This window comes from Thalassophryne amazonica, chromosome 12, assembly GCF_902500255.1.
Source record: "Thalassophryne amazonica chromosome 12, fThaAma1.1, whole genome shotgun sequence".
NCBI classification, from domain to species: domain Eukaryota; kingdom Metazoa; phylum Chordata; class Actinopteri; order Batrachoidiformes; family Batrachoididae; genus Thalassophryne; species Thalassophryne amazonica.
In genome coordinates, this window is record NC_047114.1 from 35,485,281 (window position 1) to 35,511,732 (window position 26,452).

At 40.4% G+C, this 26,452-nt stretch overlaps 1 protein-coding gene across 1 annotated transcript; it reads right to left on the reverse strand.

Annotated features, from left to right (window-relative positions):
• rgs18 (regulator of G protein signaling 18) lies at positions 1-24,700 on the reverse strand. Its single transcript, XM_034183803.1, has 5 exons — positions 24,446-24,700; positions 22,716-22,823; positions 17,882-17,943; positions 16,608-16,774; positions 1-1,094 (listed from the first exon to the last, which is right to left on the reverse strand). Exons 1-5 carry the CDS (start codon positions 24,565-24,567, stop codon positions 837-839), a joined length of 717 nt encoding a protein of 238 aa, XP_034039694.1. The 5' UTR covers positions 24,568-24,700; the 3' UTR covers positions 1-836.
• Positions 24,701-26,452: the final 1,752 nt, after the last annotated feature.

The following is a 26,452-nucleotide window of genomic DNA, read 5'->3' on the forward strand; positions in this document are numbered from 1 at the left end:
CCTTTATGAGAACATGTTTATTTTAATTATTCCACAAATTACATTATTCTACAACAGCAAAGCCATACATATAATTATCTGTATCCATAAATTATTTACAAACTGAAATGCAGCCACTGTAATTATTTAAATGAAACATTAGTATTCAGAAGGGATGTATGCATATATTCATTTTCATGTCTTTGGAAATGGATTTTTTTTAAATAAAAAAAAGTTTCAGTGCTTTACATGGTTACAGGCATTAAACACAAGTTCATCTGGATGGGTTTGAACACTGGGGAGAATCAAAACATTTCAATGACATATAGATAAATAACTTGCAAAATGTAACATGAATAATGTTAGATTTTGATGCATTTGTATGACTGGTAGAAAAAAATAATTCAATTATAATGTTGAAAATAAAAAAGGTTGCCTGCTTGCTTGAAGGGATTTTAGCAGTATTTCACCTGAGATATTGCTTTGAGGGGCTTCGGTGCAATTCAAGATTTAAAATTCTGGGGGTGGGGTGGGGGGGGGGGGGTGCTCTCACCCAAATGATTTATGAGTCAGAGTGCAGTATATGTCTGATTGAGAGAGTTCCACAGAAAATAAGTTGCTCTGTCATGAGATGTGCATCATTTTCTGGAATCTCTTCCTTTCAAAATTAATATCAAAATCTACATGTTCTCTGCTTTCAGCTGCTGCCACTGCTGCTCCGAGCATGACAACGACGGCATGATACAGAATTCATATTTTAAAGTGCATGTCTTAAAAAATATGAAAAAATATTTTTTTACAGAACCCCCCATCGATGATGCCCACAGATATCCAGCAATCCATTGCCTGTTGTCCTATTACTCCCAGGCTGAATATTCAGTTGTGGCCTCGCCCCTCTCGTTGAACACACAAGAGCGTGACCTCCTGCGGAACATGGTGGCTCCGGGCCCTTTCTTTTTGGTGAGGTGGAGGTAAATGTCAGAGTTCAGGAACCTGGGGTAACAGTCATTTTTCATCAGGTTGTACACTTTTATCTGTGCCACGTCAAAGAGGCTCTTTGTGGGCTGTGTGATGTTCTCCTGGATGGCCATTTTGGTGGGGTAGTCGATGTTGATCTAAGAGGCGAGACAAAAAAAAAAGAAAAAGAAGAAACCCAACAATTTAGCAGTCTGGAATCTGAAAAAGTGCAACATAATAGTTACACACAATATGCAAGATAAATGCACACTTGACTGTACTGGTTGGTCGAGATGACAGGATTGACTGAATGGACGTCATAATGCCTTATATACTATTAATTTTATTCTCATTGGTAATAGTTACAAACATTTGGCTAATACAGTGGTGATGGTGAAACATCAATATTAGCAGAGGCAGGGGTGAAAGTACCGGTACCGGTAAGAGATATACAGCTGGAACGCAGCGTTACACCTCGGAAGAGCAACTTATAATTGGAGAGGAAGAGGATCTTCCAGCAACAATAATAATAATAAAAAAAAGGTAGGGTGCTTTGTGTCTGTCTCAGGTTACTTTTGCATTTTTAAAGAGCTGGAAGTTTGATTCACAAAACCAAATAGCGATGCGTTTCGGAGCGCACGAACGGTGTGTTATTCTGCCTTCTGAACTAGCACCTGCACACAAACGTACATCCTGTGCAGAATACATCAGGGGGAGGAAGACAAACAAAAAAGCTTTAAGAAGCCACCGATTTTTTGATCGTGCTCGGCAGGAGCCCTTTCAATATTCAAGTGAATTTCTCCCAGTGGTGGATTTTAATTTTTTCAATTTTCAATTTATTTTCATTTATATAGCACCAAATCACAAAAGAGTTGCCTCAAGGTGCTTCACACAAGTAAGGTCTAACCTTACTAACCCCCAGAGCAACAGTGGTAAGTAAAAACTCCCTCTGAGGAAGAAACCTCAAGCAGACCAGACTCAAAGGGGTGACCCTCTGCTTGGGCCATGCTACAAACAGAAATTACAGAACAATTCGCAAAACAAATATACAGGAAAAGCTGTTGGTGCACAGGATAGGAGGGTCTCCAGCACAAAAAACACACCCATCTCTGGATGGAGCTGTACCTTAAACAGAGAGAAAAAAACAGAATCAAGCATCAGAAAGACAAGAAATACTGTATAATCTGTCAGCATTAAACAACAAGAAAAATAGGAAATACTAAGGTGAACGCCGGCCACTAGACCAATGCGGATCTAGACCAGTTTTACTGAGGGAGCCTGGCTGGGGCCAAGGGTTTTTTCAGAGGGGCACATTCAACCCAAACCAAAAAAGACAAAGATTTTAAATCTTATTTGATTTATTTTCATAAAACTAGTGATTAACCATTGTAACCAAAGTGAATGGTTCAAAGTATAACATTTGACACACACACACACACACACACACACACACACACACACACACACACACACACACACACACACACACACACACACACACACACACACACACACACACACACACACACACACCAAAAAACATTTTACAGACTGTACTGACTTGAGAAAACATTCAGCAGATGAATTGATAATGAAAATAACTGTTAGGTGCAGCCTTGGTTCAGTTTCTCAGTCCAAAATTATATAAATACATTGACTGCTCTCCTATTACAGCAACTGCATTCCGCGGTTTTTGGTGATTTCTGGCAAACTGATCCACAAATGAGTCAAGACTCGGTGACTTTGCCTCCTAGACTTGATGCTCTGCTTCATCTCTTATTGTTCATAGTGGATCTGAGGCAGGTTTTCAGAAGGCTTAACTTATAAAAAAACTCCGTTCACAAGAAGCAGGACTCATTGGGGTCACAACTGCTAATTTACAGAGTCTGTAGAGCTCAAAAACACTTTTTATATGACTCAATGAACTGTATCAGCTCTGCTGTATCGGAGGGTGCCACCCATGACGTGTTGAAGTAGCTTTTAGTACGCTGGAAAAACGTCATTTGAGTGACACAGTTCCTGCAAGAATCTAATCTTACTTTCATGCCTGAGCAGAGGTACCCGTTTTCACCAGGGAGGACGAGTAGTTACTAACAGTGATGCCAGTCTAACCTAACCACCTTTTTAGTAACGCGTTAATCTTCCCAAATCAGTAATCAGATTAAAGTTACTTCTCCAAGTCACTGTGCATTACTATTATTATTTTTGCATTGTGGTCCGTGGGCAGGGGGTCGGGGTTCGACTGAACTGCCCACTTTAAGCGAGCTGTGAGCTTTTCATCCATGGTTTTCTGCAGCAGCTACGACTCATCCTCACCTCTTAAAGCGCGGTGAAAACAGCACACCTGCACTGAGCTTTACAAAGACATTTTTATGCTTTTTTCTCCTTTATTTAGAATTCTAAGCTGAGCCGCTCCGTATCTGCTCATTAAAAACAGCTGATCCTCCGTGACGCGCCAACAATTAACACTATTTTCCACTCAAATGCACCTAAACTCTCTTTCTGAGGACCACATGATGTGAAAACGCAATAAAACTTTCTTACCTGTAAATCTGGTCATGTTTTCTGCATAAATAAATGTTATCCATTCTTTGTGCTCAAACGCCAAAGCAGGGGCGAATCCAGATGGAATGGGGGTGTGGGGCAAGGATGTCCTCCCCCCCCACAACACCCCTAGATTAAAGGTCCAGTTTTGAAGCCTTTTTTTTACTACAACTACTAATACTACTTATAATAATAATAATTTCGACAAGTAAAATGTTTAGAAAGAATTTAAATGTTAGAAAAATGTTAGAAAGAATTTAATAGTTACATTTATAAACAATGTAGGTTAGAAATTGCAAGTTTTACTGTTACAGTGCTGTCAACAGTTAAATTATTTTACTTTTTATAAAACAAGTATTTATTTTCATTGAAGTCAAGAAAGGGTGACTATAAAGTGAGTTTTGGCAAAACAGGTATCATTGTCATGTTGAGGTGGCAGAGGGTTGTTGTCAGCAGCTTGGGAAAGTAACTAAAAAAGTAACTAGTAATCTAACTTAGTTACTTTTACAATTGAGTAATCAGTAAAGTAACTAAGTTACTTTTTCAAGGAGTAATTAGTAATTGGACTACTTTTTCAAAGTAACTGTGGCAACACTGGTTACTAAATTGTCTGTTTTTGTGCAAAAAACAAAAACAAAAAATGTCAGCATCAATGCTGTGGGTTTAGGGTATAAATAAACTACAGCACTTGCAGAATGCTCTTGTTCAGTCTTAAAAGTGTTGTATGAATGTGGTAAAATGATGAAATGTGCTGTTTCCAAAGTGTTAAGATATTTATTTTACATTTTGATATTTTTTTGGTAATTTTATTGTTTCACTTTTGTATTGTATACGAGGTCTGTGAGAAAAGTATCAGACCTTTTCATTTTTTTCAAAAACTATATGGATTTGAATCACGTGCGATTACATCAGACAACCTTGAACCCTCATGGGCATGCAAGCGTTTTTTTCACGCCTGTCGGTTACGTCATTTGCCTGTGGGCAGGCTTTGAGTGAGGAGTGGTCCACCCCCCTCGTCGGAATTCCTTTGTCTGACTTCTTCCTGAGAGACTGGCGCTTTGCTTTATCAAAATTTTTTCAGAACCTGTGAGGCAGATCGAAGTGGACACCATTCGAGAAATTCAGCTGGTTTTCGGTGAAAATTTTAACGGCTGATGAGAGATTATGGAGTGTTACTGTCACTTTAAGGACTTCCCATGGAGCGGGATGTCACGCTGCACTGTGATTCGCCATCGTCAGCCTGTTTCGAGCTGAAAACCTCCAAATTTAAGCCTCTGTTGACCCAGGACGTCGTGAGAGAACAGAGAACTTTCAGAAGAGGTCGGGATCAGCAGTTTATCCGGACATTCCACTCTTAAAGGAGATTTTGTAATGAAAGACGTGCGGGTGGATTGGCGCGTCGGCAGGCAGCCGGTGTGGTGCGCCGCCACAGGAAAAACACCTCCGTTGGAAGCCTTAAGGACAAGTTGGAACATTTTCCAGCTGTTAAACAATTTCTCAGATACTCACTCTACTGAAAGCCATCAAAAGCCGCCTGGTTTTTACAAATGGTTATCAACACGGAGGTGATTTTCCTGTGGCGGCACGCCGCGCCGGCTGCCTGCCAATGCGCCAATCTGTCCTCACGTCTTTCATTACAAAATCTCCTTTAACAGTGGAATGTCTGGATAAACTGCTGATCCCGAGCTCTTCTGAAACTTCTCTGTTCTCTCACGACGTCCTGGGTCAACAGAGGCTTAAATTTGGAGGTTTTCAGCTCGAAACAGGCTGACGACGGCGCCTCAGAGCACGGCGCGATGTCCCGCTCCGTGGGAAGTCCTTAAAGCGACAGTAACACTCCATAATCTCTCATCAGCCGTTAAAATTTTCACCGAAAACCAGCTGAATTTCTCGAATGGTGTCCACTTCGATCTGCCTCACAGGTTCTGAAAAATTTTTGATAAAGCAAAGCGCCAGTCTCTCAGGAAGAAGTCAGACAAAGGAATTCCGACGAGGGGGGTGGACCACTCCTCACTCAAAGCCTGCCCACAGGCGAATGACGTAACCGACAGGCGTGAAAAAACTCACCCATGCGCACGAGGGTTCAAGGTTGGCTGATGTAATCGCACGTGATTTAAATCCATATAGTTTTTGAAAAAAATGAAAAGGTACGTTATTTTTCTCGCAGACCTCGTAGATGTAGAATAATTAATGCCATTATTCCACACACTCCCATACAGTAGGTAGTGGTATGCACCTCTAAAACTGGTTTGCAATCTGCTGTTAAACACAATGTGGAAGAAGTAGGAGCTGATTGTATAGTGGTTAAGTGTTGGGCTTGAGACCAGAGGATCCTCGGTTCAAATCCCAGCCTACCTGGAAAATCACTAAAGGCCCTTGGGCAAGGTCTTTAATCCCCTAGTTACTCCCAGTGTGTAGCGAGTACCTTGTATGGCAGCACCCTCGCATCGGGGTGAATGTGAGACATTATTGTAAAGCACTTTGAGCATCTGATGCAAATGGAAAAGTGCTATATAAATACAGTCCATTCACCATTTAAGTAGGTTTTTTTTTGTTATTAACTGATAAGTGTGTGCTTGGTTTCAGTGTGAAAGGTTCCCGGTTCAAACCCCACCACTGCCACATTTCTCCATGTAATGTGGAGTTGTGTCAGGAAAGACATCCAGCAACTTGTGCCAACATGCAGATCCATAAGCACACCAAACGGCAAATGTCAGCTCTCCCCGGTTTCTCCGTCATTGAGGCCACTTGGCTATTATAATATAGATCCTATAGCTCCAAAGATTCATCACATGCAGCATTCACAGCAGCCAGTCATATTATATGGTCTTTTGGTCTATGTTTATCTACTTTCCATCTCCTGGCAGCAAAAAAAAAAATCTTCGATTGGGTTTCAAGAACTGAGAGTTTGGTGGCGGAACTCCGTCAGCACTCTACAGTAAGCGCCACATTGTTGCCTGATGTCATCATAGAGATGAAAGCTGATTGTGTCCCATGCACACAATAACAACACTCCAGTTTTAGAAATGTGCATGTGACTTTGTTCATAATTGTCAAGGAAGCCCTACCATTATTTAATGCTTCGATCTTAAATATGATCAATCTATCTTTGTTAGTTGGCTATGTACCACAGGCTTTTAAGGTGGCAGTAATTAAACCATTACTTAAAAAGCCATCACTTGACCCAGCTATCTTAGCTAATTATAGGCCAATCTCCAACCTTCCTTTTCTCTCAAAAATTCTTGAAAGGGTAGTTGTAAAACAGCTAACTGATCATCTGCAGAGGAATGGTCTATTTTAAGAGTTTCAGTCAGGTTTTAGAATTCATCATAGTACAGAAACAGCATTAGTGAAGGTTACAAATGATCTTCTTATGGCCTCGGACAGTGGACTAATCTCTGTGCTTGTTCTGTTAGACCTCAGTGCTGCTTTTGATACTGTTGACCATAAAATTTTATTACAGAGATTAGAGCATGCCATAGGTATTAAAGGCACTGCGCTGCGGTGGTTTGAATCATATTTGTCTAATAGATTACAATTTGTTCATGTACATGGGGAATCTTCTTCACAGACTAGGGTTAATTATGGAGTTCCACAAGGTTCTGTGCTAGGACCAATTTTATTCACTTTATACATGCTTCCCTTAGGTAGTATTATTAGACGGTATTGCTTAAATTTTCATTGTTACGCAGATGATACCCAGCTTTATCTATCCATGAAGCCAGAGGACCCACACCAATTAGCTAAACTGCAGGATTGTCTTACAGACATAAAGACATGGATGACCTCTAATTTCCTGCTTTTAAACTCAGATAAAACTGAAGTTATTGTACTTGGCTCCACAAATCTTAGAAACATGGTGTCTAACCAGATCCTTACTCTGGATGGCATTGCCCTGATCTCTAGTAATACTGTGAGAAATCTTGGAGTCATTTTTGATCAGGATATGTCATTCAAAGCGCATATTAAACAAATATGTAGGACTGCTTTTTTGCATTTACGCAATATCTCTAAAATCAGAAAGGTCTTGTCTCAGAGTGATGCTGAAAAACTAATTCATGCATTTATTTCCTCTAGGCTGGACTATTGTAATTCATTATTATCAGGTTGTCCTAAAAGTTCCCTAAAAAGCCTTCAGTTAATTCAAAATGCTGCAGCTAGAGTACTGACGGGGACTAGAAGGAGAAAGCATATCTCACCCATATTGGCCTCTCTTCATTGGCTTCCTGTTAATTCTAGAATAGAATTTATAATTCTTCTTCTTACTTATAAGGTTTTGAATAATCAGGTCCTATCTTATCTTAGGGACCTCGTAGTACCATATCACCCCAATAGAGCGCTTCGCTCTCAGACTGCAGGCTTACTTGTAGTTCCTAGGGTTTGTAAGAGTAGAATGGGAGGCAGAGCCTTCAGCTTTCAGGCTCCTCTCCTGTGGAACCAGCTCCCAATTCAGATCAGGGAGACAGACACCCTCTCTACTTTTAAGATTAGGCTTAAAACTTTCTTTTTTGCTAAAGCTTATAGTTAGGGCTGGATCGGGTGACCCTGAACCATCCCTTAGTTATGCTGCTATAGACGTAGACTGCTGGGGGGTTCCCATGATGCACTGTTTCTTTCTCTTTTTGCTCTGTATGCACCACTCTGCATTTAATCATTAGTGATCGATCTCTGCTCCCCTCCACAGCATGTCTTTTTCCTGGTTCTCTCCCTCAGCCCCAACCAGTCCCAGCAGAAGACTGCCCCTCCCTGAGCCTGGTTCTGCTGGAGGTTTCTTCCTGTTAAAAGGGAGTTTTTCCTTCCCACTGTAGCCAAATGCTTGCTCACAGGGGGTCGTTTTGACCGTTGGGGTTTTACATAATTATTGTATGGCCTTGCCTTACAATATAAAGCGCCTTGGGGCAACTGTTTGTTGTGATTTGGCGCTATATAAAAAAAAAAAAAATTGATTGATTGATTGAAGCGCACCTGTTGAGCCATTTGACAGCATGTGCCACCAGCTGATCGACGACATGGTAAACTGCCCATTTGTAATAGAAATTCAATTTTCACCTGACAACCACTTTATCAAGTTAGCAGGATTTACCTCCCTGTGCCTGTGGAACGTAGAACACACTAACTTTAGAGTTCTGCAGACGAATACATGTGATGATTTATACTGTGAGAAAAGCCTGAAATGTTTTATGCGAGAAGCTTTAACTGACAATGCCAATCAATTTTGAGCAGAAAAAAAACAAATAATTGACAATTGTTGAACATTGCCCTTAAGCTTTTGTTGAAATTTCAAAGAGTTTGCCACAGAAATTTTAAATTTAACCTTTATTTAACCAGGTTTGTTCTATTGAGATTGAGATCTCTTTTACGAGGGAGACCTGGATATTTTTTTAAGTTGAAAAAGTGATGTTGCACAGACTGAATGAATAAATGTATTTATTTGGCACACAGATCAACAATAACAAAAGTCATACAATTAAAATGAACAACTTAACAGCGTACCCGTGTGTCCGAAAGGGTGTCATGATTTTGGCCTGATCAGGGCGTTGAGCCCATTTTTCCCCCTTTCTGTTGTTCTCTTTCTGCCCCAGCTTTGACTTATTAGTTGTTTATTTTCATCCTGGTTTATGCTATTTATTTATCCTGGTTATGTTGTCACTTTTCTTCGCTACTTTTTACTTTGGCCTTTCGTTCAGTTCTGTTATAGTTTTCTTCAGTCAGTTGTGCTTTCATTTATTGTTCGTTCATTTATCACTTGGTTATCTAGTTTCTTTCATTTGTAACATTTGTTGTGCTTTTATGTCAGATTTTGTTTCCTGTTATTGTTTTGTCACTTCTTTTCTTTTTTTTTTTTACCACCTTGTTTTCTTAGTAAGTTTATGCTTAGTTTAGTTTTAGTATTTATCTCTATTGATTCTCATGTAGTTTTCATTAGGTTATCACTTGTTGATTTTGTTGTTATCATTATTGTCATCAGTTCTGCTTACTTATTGGGTTTTGCTTTCTGTTAATTATTTAGTCTTTATTTGTTTATCTCCTCGGTTCACAGTTCCCTGTTTCCCTCACACCCATCTGATTATGTTCTCACTTCACGTCTCTGCACCTGCCTCACATCTTTGTCTTGCACTTAGTTTCTGTCCGCTTTGTGTTTTCTTTCACTCTCACTCTTGGCACCTGCTCACGCATCTTTGTATCCTACATCACTTCACTTTGTGCACTCTCTTCCTCCCCATCTTGCACAGTGTTTAATCTTCATTCACTAGCCACATAGATTGTTCCTCACATGCACCTTGTTAACTCCTGTCCTATTTAATCTCCTCCCAGTCACCACACCAGTGCCAGTTTGTCGTCTTTGTACACATTCCAGCTCTTGTTTACAGTCCTGATTTTTGCCTTGCTGTGTATCGTACTTTTGCTCTGTTTTCCTCGACCACGCCTCTTGCCTCATCCCGGATGTCTGTGTTTGCTCGTGCCTCTGACCTCCTGCTCGACCATGACTGCATTTTTGCGAAATCCTGATTGTACCTCTGCTCCGCTGCTTGATCACATGTGTACCGAACCAGATCCTGGAATAAAGACCATGTTTTCTCCTACACCTAAACCTAATCTGGGAGTTTGCACTGCAGGTTCAGCCGCTATGGTTGCCGGGCAAAGGGTGTAGGCAGAAGCGAAGCTTATAAATACCCACCCCCTTATACTATAAAATAAAGAATCTATATATGGATATGTGTTTCAGAAGGAGCCTCATGCTGTATAGATCGTCCACATTCTACTGAACCTCAGGGGCCTATTTTGATAATCTATGGCACATGGTCTAAACGCCAAGCCCAAGTGCATTTGAGGTGTGGTCAGTGCCATGTTGCTGTTTACAGGATGGATAATCTGAGTGCAAAGTGAGATGCAGGGTGCAAAGGTTGTATTTAGTCACATATTTTGGGCATACCATGAAATAATCCAATAAGACTGTAATGACCTTTAAGAACAGGACGGTCTTGAAACCTGTTGCGTTACTATTGAGACGACAGACTCAAGTCATACAGTGGACTCAACAGATCTGTGTGTAACTCATTGTAACAAGTGAGCAGACAGTAGCCACCAAATCTCCTTGACACGAAGCAGTGAAGTAGTAAAGCGAAGGTGTGGTAGATGTGTATGTGATATCTCGACAAAGATTTTGTCCATCGACGTGAAACTTTCTACACAAGGTCATTTCAGTAGGACCTCAGACAAATGTAGTATTGGCTGTATTTTGATTCTAATTGTGGCCACTATGGGCGCTGTAACTGTGCATATGTAATAGCTTGAAAAAGTCTTTATATATCAAGCTGACAGTTGGGACACAAGGTCATCCCAGTAAAACATAGGACATGAAAATTCAATATGTCTTCTATAATACTACACAACCTTCTGATGCTCAGAACATGTTCAGTGTGGGGCACATTTCAGTTGTAATTTTCACCACTCGGGTCCAATTCCAAACTTGCATACGTACGAGGTCTCTTAGATAATAAACCGACCCTTTTATTTTTTTTTTAACTATATGGATTTGAATGACATGCGATTGCACCAATCATGCTTGAACCCTCGTGTGCATGCGTGAGTTTTTTCACGCATGTCAGTGACGTAATTTCCCTGTGGGCAGGCCTTGAGTGAGATGTGGTCCCGCCTTCTCGGCTGAATTCCTTTGTTTCACACGCTGCTCGAGACGGCGCACGTTGCTTTATCAACATTTTTTCTGGACCTGTGAAGAATATCCGAGTGGACACTATTCGAGAAATTAAGCTGGTTTTCGGTGAAAAGTTTAACGGCTGATGAGAGATTATGGGGTGTTTCTGTCGCTGTAAGGACTTCCCACGCAGCGGGACGTCCTGCAGCGCTTCCAGGCGCCGTCGTCGGCCTGTTTCGACCTGAAAACATCCTAATTTAAGGCTTAATTCACCCAGGACGTCGTGAGAGAACAGAGAAGATTCAGAAGAGGCCGGCATGAGGACTTTATGTGGACATTCCACTGTTTAAGGACATTTTTTAATGAAAGACGTGTGCGCAAATTCGCCAAGTCGTTTCCGTGACGACTCGGCAAATCTGTGTGCGCCGCGACAGGAAAAACACCTCCATGTTGAAAACCATTTGTAAAATTCAGGCGGCATTTGATGGCTTTCAACAAGTGAGTAACTGAGAAATTGTTTAACAGCTTGGGCATGTTCCAACTTGCCCGTTAAGGTTTCCAATGGAGGTGTTTTTCCTGTCGCGACCCCCCGCGGTCGGGTCCGGCCCGACATGCGACTCTGCCCGCACGTTCTTTCATTACAAAATGTCTGTTAACAACGGAATGTCCGAATAAACTCCTCATGCCGACTTCTTCTGAAAGTTCTCTGTTCTCTGACGACTTACTGGGTCAACAGAGCCTGAAATGTGGAAGTTTTCAACTTGAAACGGCGAGACGCTGCCGCCTCGAAGCGCAGATCGCCGTGGGCCGTCCTTACGGCGACACTACCAGACCAAAATCTCTCATCAGCCGTTAAAATTTTTACCGAAAACCAGCTGAATTTATCAAATGGTGTCCACTCAGTTGTGCCTTACAGTTTTGAAAAAATTTTGATCAAACAAAGCAGCAGTCTCTGAGCCATTCCTAAGCAATGAAAAAATCGATGAGAGGGTGGACGACTCCTCACTCAAAGACTGCCCACAGTCGAATGACGTAACCGACAGGCGTGAAAAAACTTGCATGCCCACGAGGGTTCAAGCATGTCTGATGTAATCACACGTGATTCAAATCCATATGGTTTTTGAAAAAAATAATAAGGTCGGATACTTTTCTAATAGACCTCGTATAGAAGTGGACTCTCCAATTGCCCAGCAAGGGCAAATATGCCAAAGGTCAGTCATTAGGGACAAAGTCTTGTCCGCCTGTCTGTTTGTTGGTCAAATCCTCTCAGGTCAGTTAGCTGATTTCTACCAAACCTGATGTGACATACCAGGTCGGCATGAAGTCTGGTATAAAGGTGGCCTTGGAATTGAATTCATTTAGGCAAAGATCAAAATCAAGGATTTTGGAATTTTGCACACAACCACCCTGACAGAGTGAGAAGAAATCAATCAAAAGGGCAGCGCAGTCTCATTTGAACCCCTGCGTGATATCGCGGGATTTGACCACTTCTGGGGACAGCCTGCCGTTGCGTAACATAAATTCATTCATTCAAAATAGAATAAATCAGGATAAAATACAATGGTTTCAGGTTTGTGGTCTTCATTACTAGTGCTGATTTGTTCATTAAATTTCAAAAAAGTTCTTATGTCTCTGTCAACCTTTTCTAATCCAAACGTGTTCTAGCAGTCACAAAATACTCAAACATTTATATGTTCAATAACTGAATGAATCTTGGCAGTTACATGGCTTCTTAGGGGTTATGGTTGACTACAACCCCTGGCAAAAATTATGGAATCACCGGCCTTGGAGGATGTTCATTCAGTTGTTTAATTTTGTAGAAAAAAAGCAGATCACAGACATGACACAAAAATAAAGTCATTTCAAATGGCAACTATCTGGCTTTAAGAAACACTATAAGAAATCAGGAAAAAAAATTGTGGCAGTCAGTAACGGTTACTTTTTTAGACCAAGCAGAGGGAAAAAAATATGGACTCACTCAATTCTGAGGAATAAATTATGGAATCACCCTGTAAATGTCATCCCCAAAACTAACACCTGCATCAAATCAGATCTGCTCGTTAGTCTGCATCTAAAAAGGAGTGATCACACCTTGGAGAGCTGTTGCACCAAGTGGACTGACATGAATCATGGCTCCAACACGAGAGATGTCAATTGAAACAAATGAGAGGATTATCAAACTCTTAAAAGAGGGTAAATCATCACTCAATGTTGCAAAGATGTTGGTTGTTCACAGTCAGCTGTGTCTAAACTCTGGACCAAATACAAACAACATGGGAAGGTTGTTAAAGGCAAACATACTGGTAGACCAAGGAAGACATCAAAGCGTCAAGAGAGAAAATTTAAAGCAATATGTCTCAAAAATCGAAAATGCACAACAAAACAAATGAGGAACGAATGGGAGGAAACTGGAGTCAACGTCTGTGACTGAACTGTAAGATACCGCCTAAAGGAAATGGGATTTACATACAGAAAAGCTAAACAAAAGCCATCATTAACACCTAAACAGAAAAAAACAAGGTTACAATGGGCTAAGGAAAAGCAATCGTGGACTGTGGATGACTGGATGAAAGTCATATTCAGTGATGAATCTCAAATCTGCATTGGGCAAGGTGATGATGCTGGAACTTTTGTTTGGTGCCGTTCCAATGAGATTTATAAAGATGACTGCCTGAAGAGAACATGTAAATTTCCACAGTCATTGATGATATGGGGCTGCATGTCAGGTAAAGGCACTGGGGAGATGTCTGTCATTACATCATCAATAAATGCACAAGTTTACGTTGCCATAGAGCAAAAACTGTGAAAACATTACTTGCAAAAAGTCACATAGGGTCAATGTCATGGCCTGCAAATATTCCGGATCTTAATCCAACTGAAAATCTTTAGTGGAAGTTGAAGAAAATGGTCCATGACAAGACTCCAACCTGCAAAGCTGATCTGGCAACAGCAATCAGAGAAAGTTGGAGCCAGATTGATGAAGAGTACTGTTTGTCACTCATTAAGTCCATGCCTCAGAGACTGCAAGCTGTTATAAAAGCCAGAGGTGGTGCAACAAAATACTAGTGATGTGTTGGAGCGTTCTTTTGTTTTTCATGATTCCATAATTTTTTCCTCAGAATTGAGTGAGTCCATATTTTTTTCCCTCTGCTTGGTCTAAAAAAGTAACCGTTACTGACTGCCACAATTTTTTTTCCTGATTTCTTATAGTGTTTCTTAAAGCCAGAAAGTTGCCATTTGAAATGACTTTAGTTTTGTTTCATGTCTGTGATCTGCTTTTTTTCTACAAAATTAAACAACTGAATGAACATCCTGTGAGGCCGGTGATTCCATAATTTTTGCCAGGGGTTGTATGTGCACTACCAGTCAAAAATTTGGACAAACTTTCCTTTTCAGCTGAATGGGAAAGTGTGTCCAAACGTTTGACTTGTACTATATTACTAGTGCTACAAACTACAGCAGGTTATAATGACTGAGAAAATCAATGGTTTGAAAAAATTGCTCGTACCAAATCAAATTAAATTTCACACAATAAAGCTGCTTTTCTGAACGTGTTCTCTTGAGAAATTAGTTCTTTCGGAAACAATCATGTTTTCTACCACGCGTGCATCAGCTTGGTAATTACAGACGTCCCAAAGGTGGAAACATCACCACAAAAGGCTGAGCTCACGCTGTTACTCAGGGTGATTAACACGGCTTTAGTCTGCACTATGTGCCACAAAGACAATGTGGCTTTAAACCTGAAGCATACAGACACAAAACATATCCCGGATAACATCAGAGATAAGGATGTTAATTTTCCACCTCCCATTTTGTATTTGAAAAGCTGAATTATGGCTGTTACAGGCTGCGAATTATAGCAAAGAGGATTTTCTCTTTGAGAAGATATATCAGACGACAACAGAACTAATCACATTTCTTTCACCTCAGTATTGACATTAAAGCTGCAAGAAGTGTGTCCCAACCTCAAACATCAATTCATTTTTATTTGGAGGTCCTGCCTACATGTTGCACTTTCACACCACAAAATGTCTCACGATCATATTGCTGCATCTCAGACTGAAAGCGTGTGGGTGGAGTTATCCTGTTCTGCAGTGGAATGTGAAAACCTCAAACCAGACATGAGACATGTCTTAACGGTCAGATCTGCTACAGACCCTGGGGGCTGGCGGTTGCATCATCTTTGTAGAGCGAGTAGAAATCTCTGTAAGATGCGAACTACCTCGTGTACAAATTGCACAATCAACTTTGCAGTAGTGCATGTACGACCCCCGCAAACCGACGCTCTCTGCAGGGATGCTCAAAGGTCAACCTGCTGCAGGCTCATGACCACTGCAGCGCATCCGCACACTGAACGGGTTTGCCACAGACATTTTTATGACACAGAGAGAACTGTTTCCTACGGAATTGTATTACATTAACTTGATTTAAAAATAAATAGACCCCTGATCTAATTACAAGACCAGGAGACACCTGATCTCATAATTACGAGAAAAGATCTCATAATTACAAAAAAGATCTCATAATTACAAAAAAGATCTCATAATTACAAAAAAAGATCTCATAATTACAAAAAAAGATCTCATAATTACAAGAAAAGATCTCATAATTACAAGATCATGATCTCGTAGTTACGAGATCAGGTGTCTTTGTTTTTAATATATAGCTTTTGTACTTCCAATCCCTCAGTGAAGAAGTGAGCGAAGGTTAGTTGATGATAGCACAGCTGTGATTGGACACAAAGTGTGGATTTTCCCCTAAGGTGCTCCTGGATGAATGAATTTCCTCCACGGAGGTGCATGGGGCATCCCACTAAAATGAGATGTGTCTCGCTCCCTCCAGACTTCCACCTTTCACTCACAGTCCTACCGACCCCTGAGGGACAACGAGGGGCTCACTACCAGCCGGGCGCATGCCAGTCTGGGTGCTCCGTGCCCCGTCTCCCTGGGGGAATTTCATTCATCCTGGAACACCTTAGGAGAAAATCCAGACGTTGTGTGTGATCACAGTGCGGTGTCAGCGGTTACAAATCAGCCGATTTTCAGTTATGACTCTGGAATTCTCATGATTGTCTTTACTGAGTATGGGAAGTATGAAAACCCATTGTACAGAAGCTACTGTATATATATAAAAAAGACACACAATCTCCTAATTACGAGATCAAGATTTCGTAATTACGAGATCTTAAGAGATCAAGATCTCGCAATTACGAGAACCTGATCTCTCAATGCCACAATCTTTTCTCATGATTATGAGATCTGTTCTCGTAATTACAAGATCAGGGATCTAATTTTTTTTCTTATCCAGTCAATACAATGCGCTTCCGTAGTTTCCAACCACCTCAGTGACAAAAAACTGAACAAATGCAAGACCACGGGGGTTGTTTATCCTTTGGGGCTGCACTTGCGTGTTTCAACATAATATCACTTTTATATTGTAGTTTATTATGAGGAAAGATACCATGCCATACCTCTTTAGGAGCCTCCGATTCAATGTAGATAGTATAAATATATTTTGCTTTGGACACCAGCTTAGTTTCTGAATCAATACTCTTGTATTCTTCACAGGCCAGCCAGAACTCAATGTTCTCTTCACTGAACTCCGTCCTGAGAAAGCGAGAGAAGGTTTGCACTCCATCTGGTGCAGAGAAACACAAGAAAGGCACATTGTTAGGTACCGGCCTTCTGCAAATACACTGAAAAAGAGAATGTTTGAACAAACTTAAAAAGTGTTACAATTTGCAAAAACCTGAATTAAGTTGTTTTTAACTTAAGTTTGTAAGTTAGAGTTGATCTAACTTTCAAACTTAAGTTCAAACAACTTAATTAATTCAGGTTTTTACAAATTGTAACACTTTTTTAAGTTGTTCAAACATTCTCTTTTTTCAGTGTAGGTAGCTACTCAACACTAATTTCTGATTAAAAATAAGTCAACTAACTGTAGCAGTACACTATATGTAAAGTGTGAATAGGTTTTCTTTTCTTAATGCCAATGAACCTTCAAACGTTCCTCACAGTCAAAATGGGTGGTTTTGAATTTTTTTTTTCTATTGGTTCACCAGTCACAGTTTCATAAGGAAGTCACTATAAAAACCAAACAGGAAATCTATGTCTGATTTTGCCAGAAGACAAATGGGAGACTTTAAACCAAATTTTATGCATTGCTTCATGAATTCTACCGTGGAACTGTGGCTGGTGAAGCAACAGGCAAAGGTCATTCAGTGGACATGGACAAGTTCTCCAACTACACCGTGCTGAATCTTATAATCCCTTCAGAGTTATCATGGGTTTCTTGGTGGTTCTGACTCAGTTTTTAAGGACAGCCTGGTCTAGGTAGATATGGCATATTGTGTTGTACAATGTCCACTTCTTAATAATTAATTTAAATTAACACTGGGGTATACGGTATTAAATACATGAAGGTTTTTCACAGTGTTGCTGTTCCCAAATGAACACACGATGGTTTATGATAGATTCAAGTCCACTCTGAAATGTGACTTCTTTGACTGATGAGGAAGTTAAACAGTTTCTGTGTTGCTGTGTGTGCAAACATTAAAAAGATGTAGTGAAACTGCAGCTGTTCTCTCTGTTAAGTATTTATTACCACCAGCGTTCTGTAGGTTTTTATAATTCACACCCACACCCACCCACCCACACACACACACACACAAGTGTTTGACAGCAGCACAAACTGTTCTGGGCAGCAATTTGACATGTTTTGAGAGATTTTGGGCATAAATCTGACCTGAGTGCTTCAGTAGCTCTTCAAAGGAGTCGCTCCATTTCAAAGCTGCCTCTGCTGAGATGCTTAAAAACAAAATAAAATCAGAGAAGTGATGAGCTCTTCCCTAATGATGCAGCAACAGAGCTTTGGATTCTTGTCACATGAGATGTTCAAGCCACATTTTAAAGTCAATCAATCAATCAATCAATTTTTTTATATAGCGCAAAATCACAACAAACAGTTGCCCCAAGGCGCTTTATATTGTAAGGCAAGGCCATACAATAATTATGTAAAACCCCAACGGTCAAAACGACCCCCTGTGAGCAAGCACTTGGCTACAGTGGGAAGGAAAAACTCCCTTTTAACAGGAAGAAACCTCCAGCAGAACCAGGCTCAGGGAGGGGCAGTCTTCTGCTGGGACTGGTTGGGGCTGAGGGAGAGAACCAGGAAAAAGACATGCTGTGGAGGGGAGCAGAGATCGATCACTAATGATTAAATGCAGAGTGGTGCATACAGAGCAAAAAGAGAAAGAAACAGTGCATCATGGGAACCCCCCAGCAGTCTACGTCTATAGCAGCATAACTAAGGGATGGTTCAGCGTCACCTGATCCAGCCCTAACTATAAGCTTTAGCAAAAAGGAACGTTTTAAGCCTAATCTTAAAAGTAGAGAGGGTGTCTGTCTCCCTGATCTGAATTGGGAGCTGGTTCCACAGGAGAGGAGCCTGAAAGCTGAAGGCTCTGCCTCCCATCCTACTCTTACAAAGCCTAGGAACTACAAGTAAGCCTGCAGTCTGAGAGCGAAGCACTCTATTGGGGTGATATGGTACTATGAGGTCCCTAAGATAAGATGGGACCTGATTATTCAAAACCTTATAAGTAAGAAGAAGAATTTTAAATTCTATTCTAGAATTAACAGGAAGCCAATGAAGAGAGGCCAGTATGGGTGAGATATGCTCTCTCCTTCTAGTCCCCGTCAGTACTCTAGCTGCAGCATTTTGAATTAACTGAAGCCTTTTTAGGGAACTTTTAGGACAACCTAATAATAATGAATTACAATAGTCCAGCCTAGAGGAAATAAATGCATGAATTAGTTTTTCAGCATCACTCTGAGACAAGACCTTTCTGATTTTAGAGATATTGCGTAAATGCAAAAAAGCAGTCCTACATATTTGTTTAATATGCGCTTTGAATGACATATCCTGATCAAAAATGACTCCAAGATTTCTCACAGTATTACTAGAGGTCAGGATAATGCCATCCAGAGTAAGGATCTGGTTAGACACCATGTTTCTAAGATTTGTGGGGCCAAGTACAATAACTTCAGTTTTATCTGAGTTTAAAAGCAGGAAATTAGAGGTCATCCATGTCTTTATGTCTGTAAGACAATCCTGCAGTTTAGCTAATTGGTGTGTGTCCTCTGGCTTCATGGATAGATAAAGCTGGGTATCATCTGCGTAACAATGAACATTTAAGCAATACCGTCTAATAATACTGCCTAAGGGAAGCATGTATAAAGTGAATAAAATTGGTCCTAGCACAGAACCTTGTGGAACTCCATAATTAACTTTAGTCTGTGAAGAAGATTCCCCATTTACATGAACAAATTGTAATCTATTAGACAAATATGATTCAAACCACCGCAGCGCAGTGCCTTTAATACCTATGGCATGCTCTAATCTCTGTAATAAAATTTTATGGTCAACAGTATCAAAAGCAGCACTGAGGTCTAACAGAACAAGCACAGAGATGAGTCCACTGTCCGAGGCCATAAGAAGATCATTTGTAACCTTCACTAATGCTGTTTCTGTACTATGATGAATTCTAAAACCTGACTGAAACTCTTCAAATAGACCATTCCTCTGCAGATGATCAGTTAGCTGTTTTACAACTACCCTTTCAAGAATTTTTGAGAGAAAAGGAAGGTTGGAGATTGGCCTATAATTAGCTAAGATAGCTGGGTCAAGTGATGGCTTTTTAAGTAATGGTTTAATTACTGCCACCTTAAAAGCCTGTGGTACATAGCCAACTAACAAAGATAGATTGATCATATTTAAGATCGAAGCATTAAATAATGGTAGGGCTTCCTTGAGCAGCCTGGTAGGAATGGGGTCTAATAAACATGTTGATGGTTTGGAGGAAGTAACTAATGAAAATAACTCAGACAGAACAATCGGAGAGAAAGTGTCTAACCAAATACCGGCATCACTGAAAGCAGCCAAAGAGAACGATACGTCTTTGGGATGGTTATGAGTAATTTTTTCTCTAATAGTTAAAATTTTGTTAGCAAAGAAAGTCATGAAGTCATTACTAGTTAAAGTTAATGGAATACTCAGCTCAATAGAGCTCTGACTCTTTGTCAGCCTGGCTACAGTGCTGAAAAGAAACCTGGGGTTGTTCTTATTTTCTTCAATTAGTGATGAGTAGAAAGATGTCCTAGCTTTACGGAGGGCTTTTTTATAGAGCAACAGACTCTTTTTCCAGGCTAAGTGAAGATCTTCTAAATTAGTGAGACGCCATTTCCTCTCCAACTTACGGGTTATCTGCTTTAAGCTACGAGTTTGTGAGTTATACCACGGACTCAGGCACTTCTGATTTAAAGCTCTCTTTTTTAGAGGAGCTACAGCATCCAAAGTTGTCCTCAATGAGGATGTAAAACTATTGACGAGATACTCTATCTCACTTACAGAGTTTAGGTAGCTACTCTGCACTGTGTTGGTATATGGCATTAGAGAACATAAAGAAGGAATCATATCCTTAAACCTAGTTACAGCGCTTTCTGAAAGACTTCTAGTGTAATGAAACTTATTCCCCACTGCTGGGTAGTCCATCAGAGTAAATGTAAATGTTATTAAGAAATGATCAGACAGAAGGGAGTTTTCAGGGAATACTGTTAAGTCTTCTATTTCCATACCATAAGTCAGAACAAGATCTAAGATATGATTAAAGTGGTGGGTGGACTCATTTACTTTTTGAGCAAAGCCAATAGAGTCTAATAATAGATTAAATGCAGTGTTGAGGCTGTCATTCTCAGCATCTGTGTGGATGTTAAAATCGCCCACTATAATTATCTTATCTGAGCTAAGCACTAAGTCAGACAAAAGGTCTGAAAATTCACAGAGAAACTCACAGTAACGACCAGGTGGACGATAGATAATAACAAATAAAACTGGTTTTTTGGGACTTCCAATTTGGATGGACAAGACTAAGAGTCAAGCTTTCAAATGAATTAAAGCTCTGTCTGGGTTTTTGATTAATTAATAAGCTGGAATGGAAGATTGCTGCTAATCCTCCGCCCCGGCCCGTGCTACGAGCATTCTGACAGTTAGTGTGACTCGGGGGTGTTGACTCATTTAAACTAACATATTCATCCTGCTGTAACCAGGTTTCTGTAAGGCAGAATAAATCAATATGTTGATCAATTATTATATCATTTACCAACAGGGACTTAGAAGAGAGAGACCTAATGTTTAATAGACCACATTTAACTGTTTTAGTCTGTGGTGCAGTTGAAGGTGCTATATTATTTTTTCTTTTTGAATTTTTATGCTTAAATAGATTTTTGCTGGTTATTGGTAGTCTGGGAGCAGGCACCGTCTCTATGGGGATGGGGTAATGAGGGGATGGCAGGGGGAGAGAAGCTGCAGAGAGGTGTGTAAGACTACAACTCTGCTTCCTGGTCCCAACCCTGGATAGTTACGGTTTGGAGGATTTAAGAAAATTGGCCAGATTTCTAGAAATGAGAGCTGCTCCATCCAAAGTGGGATGGATGCTGTCTCTCCTAACAAGACCAGGTTTTCCCCAGAAGCTTTGCCAATTATCTATGAAGCCCACCTCATTTTTTGGACACCACTCAGACAGCCAGCAATTCAAGGAGAACATGCGGCTAAACATGTCACTCCCGATCTGATTGGGGAGGGGCCCAGAGAAAACTACAGAGTCCGACATTGTTTTTGCAAAGTTACACACCGATTTAATGTTAATTTTAGTGACCTCCGATTGGCGTAACCGGGTGTCATTACTGCCGACGTGAATTACAATCTTACCAAATTTACGCTTAGCCTTAGCCAGCAGTTTCAAATTTCCTTCAATGTCGCCTGCTCTGGCCCCCGGAAGACAATTGACTATGGTTGCTGGTGTCGCTAACTTCACATTTCGCAAAACAGAGTCGCCAATAACCAGAGTTTGATCCTCGGCGGGTGTGTCGCCGAGTGGGGAAAAACGGTTAGAGATGTGAACGGGTTGGCGGTGTACACGGGGCTTCTCTTTAGGGCTACGCTTCCTCCTCACAGTCACCCAGTCAGCCTGCTTTCCCGGCTGCTCGGGATCTGCCAGGGGGTAACTAACGGCGGCTAAGCTACCTTGGTCCGCACCGACTACAGGGGCCTGGCTAGCTGTAGAATTTTCCACGGTGCGGAGCCGAGTCTCCAATTCGCCCAGCCTGGCCTCCAAAGCTACGAATAAGCTACACTTATTACAAGTACCGTTACTGCTAAAGGAGGCCGAGGAATAACTACCATTTCACACCCAGAGCAGAAAAGTGCGGGAGAGACAGGAGAAGCCGCCATGCTAAATCGGCTAAGAGCTAGTAGCTACGCTAAGCTAGCGGATTCCTAAAAACACGCAAAGTGAATAATGTGTAAATAATTTAGAGGTGATTCAGCAGAAGGAGTGCTTTAGTTAAGGCACGTAAAGATTACACTGGGAAACAAATCATAATCTAGATAACTAGATCAATCTAACTGTGCAGATTTAACAGATACAGAAGTGTGCAGACACACAGCAAGAAAACTGAATTAAAAAAAAATTACACATATAAGAAGAAGACTGGCTGTGTATTAATAGATTGTGCCTCACTTGCTGGAAGTCGTATTTGTGCTTTTATGTGGACTGACGTTTTCATGAGAGCCTGATTTGGTGAGAAAAAGGCTTAGTCGACTCTTCCTCTCCTTGTCTTTGTGTTGGCTAAAAAAAAACAGAAAAAAATGCATCACGTTCAAAGAATTTATCACAAAATTACTTCTCACATACCAGTTTCTGAAGAAGGTTCTATACTCTAAGAAAAGAAATGATACATTTACATGATCTAGTTCTGTCAACCAGTCCTACATAAAAATATTATTTAAATGGGAAACAGAACGCACAACTTTTTCTAACAAATTGTTACAATTCAGCCAACTGCATATACAGTGAGGCAAATAATTATTTGATCCATAGTCAATTTTGCAAGTTTTCCCACCTACAAAGATTGGAGAGGTCTGTAATTTTTATCGTAGGTACACTTCAACTGTGAGGGACAGAATCTAAAAAAATAAATAAATCTGAAAATCCCATTGTATGATTTAGAAATAATTATTTTCCTTTTTATTGCATGAAATAATTATTTGTTCACCTACGAACCAGCCAGAATTCTGTCTCTCACAGACCTGTTATTTTTTCTTCAAGAAGCCCTCTTATTCTGCACTCTTTACCTGTATTGATTCACCTGTTTAAACTCGTTACCTGTATAAAAGACACCTGTTCACACACTCAATCAATCACACTCCAACCTGTCCACCATGGCCAAGACCAAAGAGCTGTCTAAGGACACCAGGGACAAAACTGTAGCCCTGCACAAGGCTGGGATGGACTACAGGACAACAGGCAAGCAGGTTTGGGAGAAAAAAACAGTTGTTGATGTAATTATTAGAAAATGAAAGAAACATGAGATGACTCAGTCTGGGGCTCCATGCAAGATCTCGCCTTGTGGGGTAAGGATGATTCTGAGAAAGCACAGAGCTACATGGTAGGACCTTGTCAATGGCCTGAAGAGAGCTGGGACCACAGTCACAAAGATTACATAAGTAACACATTATGCTGTCATGGTTTAAAATCCTGCAGGGATTACAATTACAGTTGTAATTACAATTACAATTGTAATTGTAATTACAAATTACAATTACAATTGTTGTCTCATGGTGTAACAAGTTGTTACTTTTGTATTTGTAGTTTCGTGTTGTAACAAGTTGTTACATTTGTAATTGTTGTCTCATGTTGTAGCAAGTTGTTACATTTGTATTTGTAGTCACGTGTTATAACAAGTTGTGACATTTGTAATTGTAATTGTTGTCTTGTGTTGTAACACGTTGTTACATTTGTAACTGTATTTGGGGTCTCGTGTTGTAACAAGTTGTTACATTTGTAACTGTATTTGGGGTCTCGTGTTGTAACAAGTTGTTACATTTGTAATTGTCTTTGTAGTCTTGTCTTGAAACAAAGTGTTACACTTGTAATTGTGGAGTGTTGTTGTTACAAGTTGTTTCAATTAACTGTATCTGCATACAATTAATTGTATATTCTGTTTCCCATTTAAACTTCCAAGTTGGGACATTGTATTTCTTAGCTTGTATAACTGTTAGAAAATAAGACACACTTTTGTGTTGTTGCACTATTTGTAAGGAAGACACAGCAGCTTTGAGGAGTCTAAGACAAAATGCTACACAAACATATGTTATTCACATGAAAACACATTACTTTTTTTAAAACCTGCAATGCTACTTTTCTATCCCGAATTAACAGTTAAAGATTTGCGAGGTTCACACACCAACCTGTTTGAGTTGTCCTTCATCTTTGGTGTCTGTAAGTCGTCTGGACCAAGCATTTTGAAATATGCTTCCTCCTTCGGGGCCAAATAGTTGAATTGAGGAAATAGAAAAAGAAGCGTCTCCATTCTGCTCTGTCTGTGTCTAGTGTGTGAAAACACCAAGCCACAAATAGCCGCCTGAAAAATGTTTAACTCTTCATTTGTTGAACCGCGTCGACATTTATAACCCCAGCACACATTTGATTTCCCATAGCTACTTCCTGTAACGGTATATAACCACTTAGCGCTCCACCAGTAAACAGAAAACCCCACAGTGTGTTTGACATCCTGTCAGTTATTTACGTAGAATTTTTAAACGCAGCCTCCATCATAGTTTTTTTTTTTTTTTTTGCCAGGTAATGATATACAGACTTTTTAAACAGCCAAACACTTTGAACCATATACTGTATATGTGGACATAATTAAGGTTTTAGAAGAGTTGAATAAAACACGAACTTGTTGTGCAGTTTAAATTTGAGGGTTCAAATTATTGTTGCTATTTATAGAGCAATATCTCAGTTGGATTCAGTCATCTAATTAGTTGTAGGCATGTTGTAGGCACAAGATAAACTCAAAAGTCAGTGTCAGATGTCATTCCCAAAGATACAAGTGTGCAATGTCAGTGCATTGCTATGTGGAGGATGCACACAGATGTGAGCAGTTTCTAGATGAGGACACAAATTTGTTTGCACAAAGTGCACGTGTGGACATGGACAACATGAAAACTCCAGTCAAAGTTCCACAAAACCTTGGAAGCTTTGTCAACTGGAGTGATTGCTATGATACTTGAATTAACACTTATTGCATCCACTCTTGGGTGATGAACAATTTTAGTGCTGCAGAACATTTTTACTGCGTGCCATTGGTCTATGTGCCATGCATGTTCGGCACATCGTGTGAGACAGAACTCAGACGCAGATTCCTGAAGGAATGGTGGGAGAAGATCATGAGGAGATTCCTCATGGAGACATATTGCCTGCAGCACATATAGTAAATCCCTTCAGAATCTCACTTGTTTTCGGTTTGCCACAAAAGATCCGAATTGGATCTGCATCTAGATTTGGCACAAGTTTTACGCCAGATGCCCTTCATGAAGGGGTGGGTTGGAACTGGTAACATTCCATAATGGAAACAAGTGCACTTAACCTCTTGGTGCCACACCTGCCTGCAGCACTTATAAAGGTAAGATAAAAACTGTTCATGCTGATTCAAACATACCTCTGTGTGCTCTAAGGCACACACGGAGTGAGCGTTTTCATTTTCTGTTAATGACTGACTGTGTGATCAGAATTTATAATTTGTGTTATATCAAACCACAGCATCTTCATGCAATGTATTCTCATGACACATTTTGCATATAATACAAAACCTTAAGTACAATTCTTCCATGCGCATGCACATGCATGTGTTGCATTTCATATTCAGCAACATGCATTAAGATTATGGTTGATGCCAGAGGGAGCAGTTTTGGGCTGCATCTTCCCAGGTTTCATGATTAATGTTACAGTACTTCATAGAGGTCTTGAGTGTGTTCTTTTAGCGCTTGCTTTACCTACTTACATTAGTCTCTTTGGCAGCCAGTCGTCAGACATGTGGCACGCGTGTCCTGCCCTCCTGAGTTGTGCATGTTTCAGCATGTCATGAATGCTCTCCATCTTGGTCCTATGGAATACCTCTGTGTCAGAGACTCTGTCCTGCCATTTGTTGTGGAGGAGGTTCCAGAGGCATCTCGTGGAAGAAATTCAGCTGTTTTTCATGTCGACTGTATGCTGTCCATGTTTCACACGTGTAAAGCGGGGATGGGAGGACAACTGCACGGTACACATTAAGGCTATGGTTAAGGTCGGAGTTATAATAGCAATAATAAGTATGACATTAATTTTTGCACATTTTTTTTAGAGTGGACATCCACCATCTTCTTTTCAGTGATGTCATTACCACCTGTTGGCTGGTGAATATGTGATATACAGTT

What these genes read in the sequence shown, in the direction of transcription:
- rgs18 (XM_034183803.1), bottom strand. Translation starts at nt 24,567, where the DNA reads ATGGAGACGCTTCTTTTTCTATTTCCTCAATTCAACTATTTGGCCCCG. An exon ending in ATGAAGGACAACTCAAACAG is followed by an intron (nt 22,824 to 24,445) that starts GTTGGTGTGTGA and finishes GTTTTTTTTTAG; the next exon opens with CCAACACAAAGACAAGGAGA. An exon ending in AGAGCTACTGAAGCACTCAG is followed by an intron (nt 16,775 to 17,881) that starts GTCAGATTTATG and finishes TCTCTGCACCAG; the next exon opens with ATGGAGTGCAAACCTTCTCT.